Source organism: Gossypium hirsutum, chromosome A01, assembly GCF_007990345.1.
Source record: "Gossypium hirsutum isolate 1008001.06 chromosome A01, Gossypium_hirsutum_v2.1, whole genome shotgun sequence".
NCBI lineage: Eukaryota > Viridiplantae > Streptophyta > Magnoliopsida > Malvales > Malvaceae > Gossypium > Gossypium hirsutum.
The window spans coordinates 116,359,218-116,377,148 of NC_053424.1; the positions used below are offsets into that span (position 1 = coordinate 116,359,218).

The 17,931-nt window shown below is 29.7% G+C and overlaps 2 protein-coding genes across 2 annotated transcripts; one reads left to right on the top strand and one right to left on the bottom strand.

Annotated features, from left to right (window-relative positions):
* Positions 1-3,161: 3,161 nt before the first annotated feature.
* LOC107925520 (putative pentatricopeptide repeat-containing protein At5g37570) lies at positions 3,162-5,301 on the bottom strand. The gene has a single exon (XM_016856243.2). The coding sequence runs from the start codon at positions 5,116-5,118 to the stop codon at positions 3,481-3,483; it is 1,638 nt and encodes a 545-aa protein (XP_016711732.2). The 5' UTR covers positions 5,119-5,301; the 3' UTR covers positions 3,162-3,480.
* Positions 5,302-11,102: 5,801 nt separating this feature from the next.
* On the top strand, positions 11,103-17,673 carry LOC107925523 (lysosomal Pro-X carboxypeptidase). The gene is made up of 10 exons (XM_016856245.2): positions 11,103-11,663; positions 11,773-11,962; positions 12,048-12,181; positions 13,810-13,922; positions 14,023-14,146; positions 14,518-14,673; positions 16,583-16,738; positions 17,128-17,207; positions 17,309-17,358; positions 17,444-17,673. Exons 1-10 carry the CDS (start codon positions 11,265-11,267, stop codon positions 17,575-17,577), a joined length of 1,536 nt encoding a protein of 511 aa, XP_016711734.2. The 5' UTR covers positions 11,103-11,264; the 3' UTR covers positions 17,578-17,673.
* The last annotated feature ends 258 nt before the right edge of the window (positions 17,674-17,931 follow it).

Genomic DNA, 17,931 nt, shown 5'->3' on the forward strand with positions numbered 1-17,931 from the left:
CTAGACAATCCGAAACTTTTTTGAATGATATTCAAGAAAAGAGTATTCTAGAACAATTCATAGAAGTAGAGGAACTCTTCCTGTTGGACGAAATGATAAAAGAATACCCGGAAACACATCTACAAAAGCTTCGTATAGGAATCCAAAAAGAAACGATCGCAATAAAGCTAATGCCGAACAAACTAAAACTCAATAACTTTAAAAATATTAAATAATTAAAATAATAATAATAATTGAATGAATAAAATAATACCAACTTTATAATTGGTTCATGGGCCTAGTTGTTGCAATACATTTGAATATAAAATAATTAATTTAACCATTGAAGCTATTGTATTTAAGGGGTGTTCAAACGATTAACTAATTTAGTATAAATTGAATTTTTTTAATTCTTTAACCATTAATTGAATCAAATTTTTTTCAAAAAAAATTAATCGAACTAAAATATTTCGGCTAATTCTATCAAATTTTATATATTTTTATTTTTTGGTTAAAACAAGTATAGAACATATAAAAATAATAATGGTAATGTTCATTTGACTGAATTAACCAAATTAACTGAATTAACCAAATTAAAACCACATATAATTTGTTTTATTAATTATTTAGTTCAATTAGTTCTGTTAATTACCCGATTTCAAGCTGAATTAACCGATAACTGAACTTCTAAAAAGTTATTAATCAACCCCCGACTGAATTAGATAGATTAACCAGCTAATTAATTGTATTAGATAGGTTCAATTGGTTAATTTAATTTTAACTGAAATTTGAACACCCCTAATTGTACTATCGATATTAAAGCAAAGTGAAGGCAAAATAAAGGAAATAAAGGAGAGAGCAAGGAACTTTGAGGAACTTACTTTTAGATTTGTACATAGATCGGCGAATCGGGCAGCACATGCAATGGCGGAAGAGGGTAGAGAGTTGTTGGTGCCCACCTCTTGGATTCAAGAGGTGCCGATGAGAATAGAGGAAGAGGCTAAAAGGGATTGAAGTGCCTACAGTGCTTAAACTGATGGGGAAGGTGAAAGGGGTGTCATGGGATTTTTCAAAAGGCGAGAGACATATGGGTTCATCGTTTCTTTGATGGGATAAATCTAGGGAAAGCAAGACAATGGATTGATCTATTTGATAAACTGATGAACGGTTTTCTTGACGATGGAGGCTGCTGGTTAAGAATTAAGATTGTTGTAACACCCAAAAACATAGGGGTTAAAAGAAGTAGGGTTCTTAATTTGGTGGCAAGGTGTTAGTTTATTCTTAGGTCTCAAGTTTTTATGTGAGTTTAGAAGAAGATAATTTTTTTATTTTAATTTTGTTAAAAAAATATGAATGATAATAATTATTTTGATAGGTTGGTTTTGCCCCCTTTGTTTTAAGTTATTTTATTTTATTGTTATTTTTGAAAATAGGGAAATCCCTAAAAAAAATTCCTAACATTCCTTCATTCTCTCTCACATTCTTCTCCTTCTCTTTTGTTTTTTCAAATTTTGTTATTTTTTATTTCAACAATGTTGTTGGTTGTCGTTCTTCAAAGGCTTAGTTTGTACCCTTAATCTTCGCCTAATCGGGCGTCAAATCAGGTGAGGGAAAGTGTAAGTGTCGTTTTTAATTTGAGTTTTATATCGGTTTTGTTATTTCTTGAGTATTTTGGTTTAGACCCATTTTTTTATAGATTTAGAATGTTGTCAGGTCGGTTGGTAAAGGTGAAACAGTCTATTTTTAGTGCCTTGGAAGTACGGTTCAGGTGTGTGTTATAATCATTTGTGATAGGTGTGTGTGGGTTTTGGTGTTGACTGTAGAATTGTAGGATTGTTCAGAAGTTGGTTAATTCCTATAGTTCTATGGTAGGGGTAATCTTTTGGTTTCGATAGATACGTTGTTTAACTATTTTAATTGTTGTTTGTTTGTTTAATTCATATTTTATTTAATTACCGATAAATGACGACTAAACCTATTCATGTTCTAAGTGTTGGCATTGCTCAAAGATTTTAATGGAATTATTTACAATATTTCAATTCATGATTTGTTTTAGCTAATGTTAAATTTTGTATTATGCTCTTATTTTTATTATAATGGTTGTTAGGATACCCAATTGAAAATATATATTATTAAATTTCTTCATCTATTTGCTTTTATTCTTTATGAAATTTGCAAACACACTAGTAAACTTTCACGTTAGCTATATATTACGAGATGTTATGCTAAAGTACCACCATCAAACAGTGAATTTTCACGAATGTTTTAGTGCTTCTAAAAATTATTTCAAATCTTCTGATTTGTTTTGATAATTAATTCGATTTAGAATAATTAAAATGTGTAATTTTAAGATTAAAATTATGTTAATTGTTATGGAATTAATAATTTAGAATTATTTTTATTAGATTCGTATATTTTTCTATATTTAAGCAAAAAAAAAAAGTTAAGTAATATGCTATAGTGGTTAAGTGTTTTGGATATGTGTGCTCTTAAACATAGGTAATTAGAGCCACACACGCCCGGGGGGGTCCACACGACTATGTGTCGCCTTAAAAGTTAGGGTAATGTTTTTGTCACACAGCCTAGAGTGGGTCCCATGGGCTGACCACATGGCCGTATGACAACTACTAGGGAATTTATCGATCGCACACAACTTGAGACACGACTATGTCTCCCTTGTTTCTTATTTATGCAAGTTTGTCACACGGGGAACTGAGTTACACGGTCTGCCCACACGATCGTGTACCCCAGTTACACGGGCATGTCTCTCAGCCACACGGTCGTGTCCCTCAATCACACAATTGTGTACCCCTATCACACGGTTCGAACTCACCCATACAACCTGGGCACACGGTCATGTGGTTCTTTTTCTACAATTTTGTCACCTTGTTAGCAAATTGTTTCATTTCCATCCTCGAGCGATCCCTTGCTTGTCTAAGACTCTGTAGGTATGTTTGGGACATAAATACTGATTGTTAGTTGATTGTGATGTGTGTGTTTCTGATGGATATGTTTACGCATTCGTACATATGTGTATCATTTATGGTTATTATGATTCGTTAAATTGATTATGTGTATAAGTTATGGTTATCATGACTCAGAATAATTTTTCCTATTCAAAATCTATATACCTAGAACCTTTATCGATTCTGTAGTTCTACTTTGCCAAAACTATTTGTTGCCAGCATCACTCAAGAGAGAAATGAATTAATACTTGAAACTAGATGGAACATAAAAAATTGACTCTTAGTCTCAAGTGAAATTTTCTATAATTTGCAGTCATTTTCCAGTCCTAAGAAGGCTTGAGAGGTGTAACAATGCTAAATGCTTCACCCTTGTTCAATTCCTTTGAACCATGGGAGTATTGGTCAAGTTCTTCAAACTCAATTCAACAATTAAACCTTTGGGAACCAAAATTGCCCTTAGGGTGTGCCAAATTGCATGAGAATATGCAGTTTAGGAACAGAGGGGGCATAGCCAATAACAAATTCACTCAATGAATTAAATCCAACTGAACCCAGGTACTTTTCTTAGACCCCGCTCCTTCATTTTATTCCTCACATGAGAAACATTCACCCATTGCTCTGCAGCCGCGTATATGTTGGACAACAGCACATAATTAGCAGCATTCAGTGGCTCTAGCTCATGCAGCCTAGCAGCAGTCAACTCCCCTAACTCAACATCACAATGCAATTTACAGGCCCCAAGAAGAGCACCCCAAGCACCAGCATGAGGTTCCACAGGCATAGATTTTATAAGATTGTAGGCTGCTTTTAGTCGTCCTGTTCGACTTAAAAGATCAACCATGCAAGCATAATGATCCGGCGTAGGAAACATGGAGTATTCGTTTTTCATGATTTCAAAATAATGCCAACCTTCCTCAACAAGGCCAGCACCGCTACAAGCATTCAGAATAATAGTGAAGGCTGCTTCATCTGGAACCAGCCCTTCGCTTATCATTCTATTGAAAAGCTCAATAGCTTGAGCCTCTTGACCATGGATAAGCAATCCTTGTATCATTGAGCAATATGAAATCAAATCCCGTTTTGGCATCTCCTCAAACAACTTAGCTGCTCTAGCCATGTTTCCACACTTTGCATTCATATCAATAAGAGCTGCCAAAACGTGTGCTTGGCTAACATCAACATCACTTCGGCTTAGATAACCATCAACCCACATAGCCAATTTCAAACTACCCACCTGAGAACAAGCAGACATCAAGCTAACCAGAATATATTTATCCGGTTTAACATCCATTTCTGACATTCTAATAAACATCTTGACAGCCTCATTAGGTTGACCATTTTGTTCATATCCCGAAATCATTGCTGACCACGCAAAGATATCTCTCTCCGGAGCCTGCTCAAACAAAAACATTGCTGATGCCATATCGCCAGCCTTTGCATATCCATCAATCATCATCGTATAAGAAATCACATTTCTTTCAGGCATCTCATCGAACACTTTCCGAGCAGTCACTAAATCCCCTGTTTTGACCCACCACCCCATCAAAGCATTCCATGTAGCCACATTCCTCTCTGGCATCAAATCAAACACTCTCTTAGCTTCCACAATATCACCAACATTAATATGCCCAACAACCAAAGCCGTCCAAGACACAACATTTCGCTCAGACATTTCATCAAACAGTTTCTTCGCATTCAATATTTCCTTAATTTTCGCATAAAAATCAACCAAACTTGTCCCAACAAAAACATCTTTTTCGCATCCACTTCTTAAAGCTAACCCATGAAGCATTTTCCCTTCCCATGCCTTAACCTCACTCGAACAAGCTTTGATCACCAAAGGGTAGGTGTATTTATCAGGAAGCCCACCTTCACTCTTCATACGGATAAAAAGCGACAAGGTTTGAAAAAAAGAGGAATTTTTAGAGTACCCATTGAGGAGACAGTTCCAAAGGAAAGTGCTTGGCTGGAGAAAGCTATTGAAAATGGAAGTGGAGAGAGAGAGCGAAGTGGAAAGGGAGATACAAAGGCTGATGAGATATTGATCTTGGTGCAGGCCCTTCTTAATTATGTGGGCGTGGATTTGGTGAAGCTGGTTTTGGGATTTGCAAGACCTGAGAAGGGTTGAGAGAGAAGGGAGAGTCTGGGGGAAGTGATGGAGAGAAATTGGCATGGGAGGGAACAGGGTTTACCCATTAGTGCGCGAGAGAGTTAATGTGTATTTTGCAAAATAGAAAACCCAAGAGTTATCTATCCATGTTTGGAAGTATGAACCTTTGTCATTATGATCATAAGACAGCAATTGAAAGATTATAACCATGAAATAAATATGAATTGATTATTGTTGAAGGGAGTCCACTCTTTTTTAAGAGAAAACTTTAAAATTTTATCCGTCAAACCTTCAATTACATATCTATATTTAATTTTAGCTTTGGGTTTTATCTTCCGACTCTGAAGAGGTTCAAAGAAATTCACAGAGTTTGAGAAGCGCCTCACCACTCAAGCAAATATTTAGCATTTGGCCTTGGCGGTGTTCTAATATTTGCTCTTAAATGGCATTATTGGGCAAGAACAATACCAATTGATTGTAGGAGTGAGTAAAATTTAATTCAACTTGAAAAAATTAAAAACAATGTTCAAATTTTGAATTATTCGACTCAAATTAATTGAATCAACTTAAATTTCTTTTTCGAAAAAAATTTACTTTCTCCCAAACCCCCCAAATTTTTTACGTTTTACTTTCTCCCGAAAACTTTTACTTCCCCAAAATTCCCTAAAAAAAATTTCTTTTGTTTTCCCCCCAAAACTTTTACTTCCCCTAAATTCCAAAAACTTCTTTTTCAAATTTATATCTACTATTATATTATTGAATTAAAATTCACATTTAGTACTATTTATATCATTGAATTGTTTAATCTTACTAAATCTTTATCAATTTCTGTTAAAATTGAATTATTGATGATGCCATAAAACTTCATGTTGTTATCAATTTCACATTTTATCTTTAAAATAACTTTTATTAAAATGTCACATTTTTTACATTTATTTTTTTATTTCAAAATACATGGTGTCAAGAATCAAAAGATAATTAAAGCAATTAAGCAAACAAAGAAGCTAACTCGTATATAAAAGATTAATAAATAAATTATGAGGGGATAAAAGTTAATAACAAATTTGATTACAGTGGGTGGCACTGACTACAAAGACCCAAAGTCATTTTTTTAATTTTAAATTAAACAAATATATTTGATTCAATTCAAATTCCATCTCATTCGACTCAAATTGAGAAAATTTCAAATCGAGTTAGGATGATAAAATATGATTCGTCAACTCGCTTAACTTGAAATTTTTTTATTCGATTCGATCGAATTCACCCTTACTTGGTTTTGGTTGTGGTAGTGTTCTTACTCACCATTTTTGTTGAGGGAGATTGGCTCTCTTTTTGGAGAAATCTTTAAAGTGTCGTTCTGAGTAGCCAATGAGGCCCTCAAATAGAGGTATTATACTCGAAGTGTTTATACTCAATTTTAGTCTCAAGTTTTTGTCTTACTATTTTGAGAAGAGCCCAAACGAGTTCATAGAATTTGATGAGAGCGCTTAGTCCACTAAAAAAAATTTTAACAATTTTTTACCTTCGTGAGGTTAAAACTCATAACCTTATATAGTATTGGTGGATAAAAACACTACCATATGAAGCAAATTCAATGAAGGTGGTCTTGAGCGATGGGAAATCAATCATCTTATGGAGGGAACGGTTCTTACAAGTTATGTGGGAACCTTCATGCTCTAAAAGATTACCGTGTTGCTCAAGCCACATGGAAAAGCTTGGTGCCTTAGCCTGCCCAATAAAAGTTTTTCTTGCTTGCTTCTAAACCTTTGTTATGTGAGAATCATGTGGTGAGTATTGTATGTCGGAGGATTCGGAAGAGTAGAAATTTATACTTGTTTTTGTAATGATCATTATTCTTCTCAAGATATTGTTCTTGCTAGTTTATCATCGGCCTAAGAATGTTGATTGTGAAGAAATTAGGTTTTTGCATTTTGTGTATTTTGTTGTTAGCCTATTTGATTGTGATTAGCCTCTTTTATTAATAATAAAAATAAAAATTTAAAAAGATGGATATGTGATTATTGATCCATCATATCAATTTATTGTACCGATCATCGAATCGTCTTGGAGCTTGTTAATTGAATTTTTTTAATAAAAAACTTAACATTCTAATGACTTCAATAAAAATTTTCAAACAATTCAATTATCATTTTGTAATTTTTTAAATTCGAGTGATCAAAACATAAATTTACTAATAATTTAGTAATTTTAAATGTAATTTAACTTTTAAAAAAATAAAACCACAAATTTCTTAGTGTTTTTTTATTTGATTTGTTAAACTATGATTTAAATAATAAATTTCTACTTGAATCAACTATTAAAATATTTAAATTTAATTAATTTACTTATATTAAGTTCACTTAATTTATATTAAAAATATTCAATTTTTAACATTAATCTCATTATAGATTCTTATCATGTCTATTCTTTTTTATACAATATCTAGAACTATTTATAGCCCGTCCCCAACACTTAAATAAGATGATAATGCACATCAGCGCATTCAAACCCACATCCTAATGCACTAACAATAATTTAAATACCAATCAAACTAAGACTCAATCGACAAAAGTGATTTAATTTAAAGTATAATTTGTTTGTTAATGCCATAATCATGTTGTATCTTAGTTTATAACACTTTGTGCATATCAAATATATATTTAGTGAAAATTTATTCTTCCGTATCAATGTTTTCATTATCACTTTAGTTTCAAATATTGCAAATATATATAGTTTTAACGATTTAATACTTCGATATACATAATTCTTAACACATTTAGATATTTTGTTGTATTCATTTTATAATTCCTGACATGTCATATTTTAATTATTTTTTAATTTTTATACCATAATTTGTATAATTATAATGATTTAATTTAACCCTAAATGTATTTAATAATTGAATTATTGCACCAATTAATATCATATTAGGGGTGAAACCAAAAAGAAATTTAGGGAAGGCTGAAATTAAATTGTAATTTTTATGATAGTAAAAATATAATTTTATCATTTTAATAGTTTATATCTATATAACTTTTAAAGAATTAAATTAAATTTTTATCATTTTAAAGGATCAAAATATAATTTTATTTTTATTAATTTAAAATTTTAAAACTTTTAAAGAATGTAAATAAAAATTTGTTCGTTTTAGAAGTAGTAAGCCCTGCCAACCCTTAATTTCGCTCCTATATCATACGTTAATTAAAATTTTAACTTAATTTGATGAAGTGTAGCAAAAGAATGCCCAAAAGTAGTTGGCCTCTTTTTATTTTGGACTATTCTTCATGGTTGTTTTAACTTTTGTAAAAGCTCAAGCTTTGGTGATGGAAGAAATGGGACACCATGCAAATTGCATATTCCACATGGCATGCCACTGAGAAAGAACAATAAAAATTTGGACAGACGTGGTGGTTTACAACGTGGTGATATGCATGATAGCAACTCCGAATGCCTTAAAAAGTTGAATCTGAGCAAGAGAGATGAAAACTTTGCAGGCAATTCTCACATCACAAGATGCATAGTACCGGTGATCACTAGGTGTTAACCTACTATGGCTTCAATATGATGTGTTTAGTTTTATTTTTATTTTTATATTATAGTATCGTTATCATTATTTTTATACTACTAAGTAAACGCATCATCTATTTAAAGAGACATTAAAAAACAGCCTTAGCCTTTAGAGATTGCAATAGAATATCAACTAGATGAATATTGTTGAATCTACTATTGATTCACATTTGGCATGTTTTTTCACTCATTTCATTTCATTACACATGTATAATCTTGAATATTATTATCACCTTACAGAAATTGGATGTATCAATCCCACTCCCTCCCATTTGTTTCAATTTAAATTTTGTTACTTATTTTTAATATTTTCAATCTTTTTAAAGTCCAATAAATATTTAAATATAAAATACATATTTTTTTTTCTTTAATACATTATTACATTCTTATCCTTATACATATAATAATAAAATGACAATTTAATATAGTGAAGCAAGATGGGGCAAAACAAACCATTATCATAACTGCTCTATACCTATTATCTGAAAGAAAAAAAAATCTAATTACCCGTATTCCTTTTTAAAAAAAATCTATTTCATTCAAAATTAATCGATTTAAAATTCATGGGATAGTTGGAATTTTACCATCTTGTCAAAACTTATGGACCTCAAATATTTTTCTCATATGACATTTTCTTGTAATAATTAAACCGAGAAACAAATTTAAATAACTAATAATCACATATATTTCCATAAAAGAAAAAACAAACAAACACGTATCTTGTTTACGAGGAATAGTTAAATACAATGGGAAACCATTGACCCCGTGATTGAAAGCCATTTACTAGGACCAAGCCAGCATAGAATATCTCATCACTCCTACTTATTTACTTCAATCTTTGGAATTAACTCTTTGACAGCAATATCAATTCTTGGAATTAACATTTTTTTGTGATTTTTGTTTAAAAATAAAATATTCTCTTGTACATTTCAACTTTATTATTTTATATTTTTATTATATTTATTAAAAAATATATGTTAAATTATTAATATTATTAAAATTCTTCAATTAAATTCAAATTCATTATAACGTTTCTTTTATATAGCTACTAAGTGACAAGGGTGAAGTCAGAAATTTTGTGAAAGGATTGGAATTAAATAGTATATTTTTATAATAGTTAAAATATAATTTTATTATTTTGTTATTTTAATAGTTTATATCTTTTTAATTATTTCTGAATTGTCAATGTGTACTTTTTCTATTTTAGGGGTACGGCCCTACCAAAATGATCGCTTTTATTTGCTTCAGATTATATTTTAGCCACCTATGTTTGAAATGTTATGTTTTAGTCACTTACGTTATCGTGTTGTAACATTTTAACCACTAGCTGTTAATTGTCGTTAACAGTGTAACAGTAAACTGATATGGCACGTTAAATCATCATTTCAAACGAAAATTTTAGATTAAATTCCACAAGTGATCCCTATATTTTTTTTATTTTGAACAATTTAATTTTTTTCTTTTACATTCTTTTAACTTTTTTATCTTTATTTTTCATTCTCTTCTATTTCTCCCTTTCTTCATTTTTTTAACATAATTTTTCCCACATGTCACCATCAAAATTGTAGTTGTTTTTCGTTCTTTCATATGGTTTGTATACAATTATGAAAATTTAAAAATGTCAATTTAAATAATTGAATCTGTAAATTTAATTTGATATTATTGGATGACAATTGACGGCCAAATTGGAAGAAAATGTTAGACAAGGAACAAGTTGGGCACCCCACCAAAAATGTCTTTTTTTTTTCTTTTAGGCTTAATGATAAATTTAGCCACTAATGTTTACATGTTTTGTCAAAATGACTTTAATTGTATTTTTGAGCCTTTTTTTGCCAACAACTTTTATTTTTTTTAATTGCTTTTTTCTAATAGATTTGATGAATGTACGGTTAAAAAAGTTAACGGGGTGATATGAAATTTTATATGTGGAATATTTTTAATGAGATGTAATCTATTACTTATTTAACTTATTCCACATATGAAATTCTACGTTATCCCATTAACTATTTAATGGTACTTTCATCAAATCTGTTAAAAAAAAAGTAATTTGAAAAAAAAAAGGTTGATGGTAAAAAAAATACTCAAAAATAGAATTAGGGCCATTTTGACAAAACATGTAAAGGTTAGTGACTAAATTTTAAATTAAGCCTTTCTTTTATTAAATTTCTTCAAGGTTAAAATTTGCAATTAATCCCTATACTTTGATAAAATTTGATACTTAATCTCTATACTTAAAAAATTATTACTTTTCTAATTTAAAAATCTCACAATAATCATTAACTTTGCATATTAATTAGATTGTAAATAAATATGTGACATAAGTTACCAAAAAGGTATTGATTGGACTATAATTTTCAAATTAAAAAAAATATTAAAAGTACAAGATTAAATCTAAAATTATGAAAAATACAAGGACTAATAGCAAATTTTAACCTTTCTTCTATAACAATGGTCTAAACCATTTCCAAACCAACACCCAACTATTTCTTTCTTATCCTTTCTTTTTAATAAGTATTTCTTCAATTATCTTATTCACAACAACAGAAGTTAAAGTTTTGTTTTTTTTCTTTCTTTTTAAGATTCTGTTTGTCTCTCCACTATTCAATATTAGAAAAGAAAAACCAGATAAGTTCATCAAAATCATGAGGATAGAAGCAAATTTAATCTTATTTTTCTGGGCTTTCTCTATTTTTTCTTGTTTGTGTTTTTCAGTATCTTCAATCAATTTTGGTTATAGATTTCCTTCTTCAGCCATTAAAGCAGAGCAAGTAAAGCTTACTAGAAAAAGTAGCAGTACTAATAAGCTTTACAAAACAAAATATTTCACCCAAATCCTTGATCATTTCAACTTCAATCCCAAAAGTTACCAAAAATTTCAACATAGATATTTAATCAATGACACTTATTGGGGTGGCCCAAAGCAAAATTCCCCAATCTTTGTTTATACTGGAAATGAAGGAGATATTGAATGGTTTGCTCACAATACTGGATTCATGTTCGACATTGCACCACATTTTCAAGCTCTTCTTGTTTTCATTGAGGTACGATTCATTAACAACACCCCCCATTTTTTTTTTTAAATTTTCCTTCATTTTCTCGGTGACCAAACAAAAGGGTATATGACTATGTTCTATGATGTGAATTTTGCAGCATCGATTTTATGGAAAATCGATTCCGTTCGGCGGTGATAAAGATATTGCTTACAGTAATGCTAGTACACTTGGATATTTGACATCGACGCAGGCTTTGGCGGATTACGCCACTCTAATAATTGATCTGAAAAAGAACTTGACGGCGGTTGATGCCCCCGTGGTGGTTTTCGGCGGTTCATACGGTGGAAGTACGATTAAGATTCAATTCAAACAAACCTTGATTTCTTTTCTTTTCTTTTCTTTTTTCTCGTTTAATTTTAATGTTTTGGGCAGTGCTGGCAAGTTGGTTTAGATTGAAATATCCGCATGTCGCCATTGGAGCTCTGGCATCCTCTGCTCCAATCCTCAACTTTGAGAACATAACATCTCCATATAGCTTCAACAACATCATTACTCAAGATTTCAGGGTTATTTCTCTTAACTCTATTTATTTATTTTAGTTCTTTTATCATTTAGTCCACTATTTTTTTGGTAAATTCTTAAAAGGCTAAATAGTCATCTAATTATGGTTTTTTTAGTCACTTAATTATAAAAAGTTATAAAATAAACATTCAACTATTCAATTTTATCTTTTTTGTCACCGGTTGGCTAATGAAAAAAAAATCCAAAAATTCAAGATAGTTGAGTGACAATTTTTATAACTTTTCATAGTTGTGTAACTAAAAAAATAATAATAACGTAGTTGGGTGACTATTAATAAAGTTTGCTAATCCTTAAAATAGTAAAAAAATGCAAATTGACCTCTATAATTCATCTCAATTTTAATATTGAACAAATTGGTCCATTTGAGAAAACGGAGCAATTTAATCATTGTTAATTTTGAAAATGAGCATTTAAGAACAATTAATCATAGCATTAATTTTTTTTGTCAATTTTACGTAATTTTAATTGGTATAATAACAAATTTAGCTTTTAAAATTTACATATTTTGATTTATTTTTATATATTTGAGCTAATTTTTTTTATATACTTTGTTTTTTAGTTTTTATATTTATCCATTTTTTAGATAATTTTTTTATAATCATGCCCAAAATATGTAAATATTGAAGGATTAATTTGTTATTCTATTAATAAAATTTTATGTACAATTGATAAAAAATATTAATTATCGTGATTAATTATACTTAATTGCTTACTTTTGAAATTGATAAAATTAAATTGTTTCAATATTTTTTAGAGAGACTAATTTACATCCTATTGAAATCAAAAGAGAGTGAAGAGGTGATTTTACTTTAAACAAAATATTTAGGTAAAAGTTCACGTGCATACAACATTATTTCATGTTCAAAATTGATCTATTAGACCATGTGTAGTCAACTTCTTCATTTTTTTTAAAAAAATTCACAAATTTATGCATTATTACTACTTTCTAAAAAAAAGAAACCCTTAATCTCCATTTTTTTTCCAATTAAAAAATCCCCCTCACTAAATCAAATCTATGGGATAAGATTCCATGAGTATGCATGTGAATGTGTATGGTAAAATTGTATTTGTAAGAAGAGATAGATTGTATTATATTCTCTATTTAAAATATAAGTTTAGATAAATAAAAATATTAGTTTTTGTTAAAAATTTCATCTAATTTTACTATTAAAAACAGGTTATTGTATGTCAATATGAGGTACATATGGCATATCACAATGTAATTATTTAGTTATTCTGTCAGCTACATTAATTTTTAATGGTAGAAATAAATAAAACTTTTAACAAAAAAATCAACTTACTCTTTAATCTAATATACAAGAATTTATTTATTTGGTTTTTTTTTTGAGTAAATGAAGAAAAATATATGAATTATTAGAAGCTGCATACATTGATACATATACAGGGAACAAAATGGTACAATTCCATCTTTAGTCCCTTTAAGAAATTAATAATTCAATTTAGATCTTTTTAACATAAAATTTCCAGCTTTAGCACCTAATAGTTTATATTTTCATCTATCGAGACCCATATGATCCTTTATTAAAGTAAAATTTATGAGATGAGAAAGTGTATTGTTTCCTTTCACAATTTGTAAAAAAAAAAAAAACAGAGTGAAAGCGAAAATTGTTACAAAGTGATAAAGGGATCGTGGAAAAAGATCGAAGACACTGGCAAACAATCTGGGGGACTTGAGCTACTCCGAAAATCATTTCGAATTTGCAAGTAAGTACATTAAATAAATTAATCTTTCTAATTGAATCCAAATCTTTGAAATTAACCTTTTTTTACAAATTAATTAATTTAATTTGATTGATTATTGTAGAAATTTTATTGATGTAGACGCTTTGGCGAGTTGGCTTGAAACAGCATTTGCTTACACTGCCATGACAGATTATCCAACTCCCTCAAACTTTTTAAATCCAATGCCCGCTTATCCAGTTAAACAGGTAATTAATTAAACAAAATTAAACCGATTGAGCTTTATTTTGATTGATATTAGCATTATTGTCAATACAAGATAATGTAGGATCGAGTGCGCTGAAGTGCATTATTTTTCTATTTATGAGTTAGACAGGAACTATGAGTAGTTCTATGCATTGTGTCAGAAAAAAATAAATATGACCAGAAACTAAATTAACTCATTTTATTCAAAATAAATAATTTCAGTTTTTTTTAATTTTATGAAAAATTAGAAAGTCTATTATTACAGTTAATAAATGATTGATTCTAAAAGAAATTAAGATTTTCTTTTTACTCAGAAATTTATTTTTAAGGGTTTTTTTTTTTTTTTGGTCTTTCAAACAATTTTGTGGAGCAGATGTGTAAAGCGATCGATGATCCGAAGTCAGGGAATGATACGTTTGCGAAGTTGTACGGTGCAGCTAGTTTCTACTATAACTACTCTGGAACTGCCACGTGTTTCAATCTGGCTTATTCTCCTGATCCTCACGGCCTCGATATGTGGAGCTGGCAGGTACCAGAATATTTCTCCTACTCTTTTCATTTTACTTTCCTTTTTCAGTTTTGGGATTAGGGTTATCATAATTTTTTCACCACATTTTATTAATTTATTTTGGTACCTGAATTCTAAAATTAGATTTATTTTGATTCTTAAATTTAGTGTCAAATATAATGTTCTAATAATCAGACCAATAGTTGAACCGATCAGACCACACTAATTCTCGATTCAATCAGTTTAATTAGTTTAACTACTAAAAAATATTTAAATAAATAATTCAAAATTTATAGAAATTTTAAAAATATATATTAAATTAGTTCAACCTATTCAACTACTGATTTTTGTCTCAGTTTTCAATTTTTATCGATTTCGAGCAACTTTTTATTCAACCAGTTTAACCCTTTTGCTTGGATTAATATACCTGTTAATTCTCGATCCGACCAATCAATCCAGTCATATTTAAATAACATTGGTCATATCATTAAATCTTGATGAAATCCAAGTTAATAGACCAAGTTGGATCTAGTTGTCAAGTTTAAGTGCAAAAAATTATATTATCCCTAACTAATCAAATATTTTTTATATTAGTTAATATGATATTTATAAAAATTATAATTTATATATTATTGTTTCTAAATATAAAAGTGAATATTTAAAAATATATTTAAATAAGAGTAAAATATTTAAATTGATGTTGGTGATATTCAAAATAAAATAAACATAATAATAAAATATTTTTTAAATTTCTACTTTCCATATATTTGGAATTTTAGTTTTTTTTTTATTACAAAAATTTAGTCGCTTTCTATTGCTTTTAGAGTTTGTAAGTTCAATTACAGTATAATTGTAAATATCTGTTTAGCCTACTACGAAATAGAAACAAATCAATACAAAACAAAAGTGAACAAAGATTGAATTATAACTAGACAAAATTCACGCCTAATAATTGCACATGGTGGGATTAGAGGTCCTCACAAGACAATTGCGAATAATGCGACTCAAAGTTGGGTATTTAAGAATCCAGAGCCTCAATCTTTTGTCACTGATGTAAAAGTCACATTGGATTTCTTTATTTTTATATTTTAAAATTCAAGTCTAAATGTTAACGATGTTAAAATTTCTAGCTAATTTTTTGGTGTGAAAATATGAAAAAACGAAAAAAAACCATCAAAATAATAATGGTTGGTATATTGGTTATTTCCTACCGGGTTGGCATCCTGTTAATTCGTGACACCAACTCGATTAGTGGGTTATTAATAGTACAGATGATCAAGTAAAAGCGTTATGGAAGTCCTTATACTAAAAGTCAAATTGTATTGTGCCTTCTCTATTTAAAATATGAGTAGATTAGTTTAAAAAGTAAATTGGTCATTTTATTAAAAATTCCATCAATTTTACTATTAAAAACCATTCCCTATATGTCAACATAAGGTACACATTGTTTAGTTATTCTGTCAACTAGGCTAACGGATGAAATTATTAACAAAAAAAATCCGTTTATTCTTTAATTTACCCTACATGGATTAATGAGCTTATTTTTCAGTAAAGAGAATAAAATGCAATTTGATCGTTAATTTAAGGACTTCCATGATATTTTAACCACATGATCAATACTAAAGCTGCTACTGCAAAATTAGTATTTTAGAAATCTAGAAATAGAATCTGAATTGCAAAATTAGCAAACAACAGTCATAAGAGGCGATTCTGTGGGGCATGGACCCGGCCCCCTAAAATGAAAAATTATCATTTAAATTTTTTAAAATTTTTAAAATTTTAAATTAATAAAAGGTAAAATTATATTTTGACCCCTTAAAATTATAAAAATTCAATTTAATCTTTTAAAAATTATAAAGATATATACTATAAAAAATTAAAATTTTATTTCGCCTCTCCTAAAAAATTGTTCTGTCTCCATCCCTAACAGGCATGTACCGAAATGATTATGCCAACAAGTGGAAGCAATAAGGAAAGCATATTTCCGGAAAATCAATGGAACTATTCTCGGAGAGCGGCTGGCTGCAAAGCCTTCTATGGTGTTCACCCCAGACCCAACTGGATTACTACCGAGTTCGGCGGTCATGTAAGTATCCAGTTTTCCTCCTTTCACCTTTTACCATAAAATATTTGTTACACATACATACATACTTTCATGTAAGTCTTTTGAGAAAAAAAAGAAAGAAAGATAATTGATCCCAAAACAAGTGGCATCAAGTTCAACTCTTGACTGTTTGATTTCATGTTTAACGTCTTAGAGAGTGATTGGCAGATTGTACCAATCGTGACTCCACATTGAACACTCTTAAAGTAGGATATATAGGCAAAATCGATAAAGATGCTCGTATCAAAAGAATATCATGCCAATTAAGCACTCTAAAGAGTATGCACAAGTGCATTAATCTCGTATTAAACTCATAAAACAAAGAGAAAATCTTCAGTACTAACAATAATATGTTGGGGATTGAGCAACAGGATATTTACAGGGTGTTGAAGAGGTATGGAAGCAATATGATCTTCTTTAATGGCTTAAGAGATCCCTGGAGCGGTGGAGGGTAACATCTTTCTATCCAACTTCATATATATATATACAAAGACCTAGGAGGGTTTAATATCTGCCAATGTTTGAGCTTTGTTTTTGATGATCATTGGGCAGGGTTTTGAAGAACATATCCAAAACCATTGTAGCAATCGTTGCTGAACAAGGTTTGAAGAATACATACTGACAAACATATACATATATGTATATATAATATTCATCAATATTGAATTGATGTTGGCATTGGTTTAGGGGCTCACCATGTGGATCTAAGATTTGCAACTAAAGACGATCCGAAATGGCTTCGAGATGTACGGCAAATGGAAATCAACATCATCTCCGACTGGATTTCTCAATATTATCATGACCTTGCACATCAATCTTAACAGGGATAAGGCTTCACTCTTGTTCTTTTTTTAAAAGGAAAACTATTTAACATTGTATAACCAAATTAGCAATCAATCTGCCTCTTAATTCTTAAACGAAAAATTGAGAAAATAAAAATAATTGAGAGTTTTATAATTGAAAACCACATCTAGGCTAAACTGGCAAAATTGAAGTCTTGGGACCTAAAGCTATGTGATTATTTGCTTCGATGCTTGTAATGACTTACTCTTATTTAATTGCTGATATAGCTAAAAGTTGCAACTTCAAAAAAGAAAATCTTAAAATGTACTCAAAGCAACTATGAAAAAAACTTGAATTATTGTTATTAGATCTATCTAAGAGATGGACCAATT

Bases quoted from the DNA above. Each gene is read 5' to 3' on its own strand.
- LOC107925520 (XM_016856243.2), bottom strand. From the start codon at position 5,118: ATGCCAATTTCTCTCCATCACTTCCCCCAGACTCTCCCTTCTCTCTCA.
- LOC107925523 (XM_016856245.2), top strand. From the start codon at position 11,265: ATGAGGATAGAAGCAAATTTAATCTTATTTTTCTGGGCTTTCTCTATT. The intron at 11,664-11,772 runs GTACGATTCATT...TGAATTTTGCAG, and splicing joins CTCTTCTTGTTTTCATTGAG to CATCGATTTTATGGAAAATC. The intron at 16,739-17,127 runs GTAAGTATCCAG...ATTGAGCAACAG, and splicing joins CTACCGAGTTCGGCGGTCAT to GATATTTACAGGGTGTTGAA.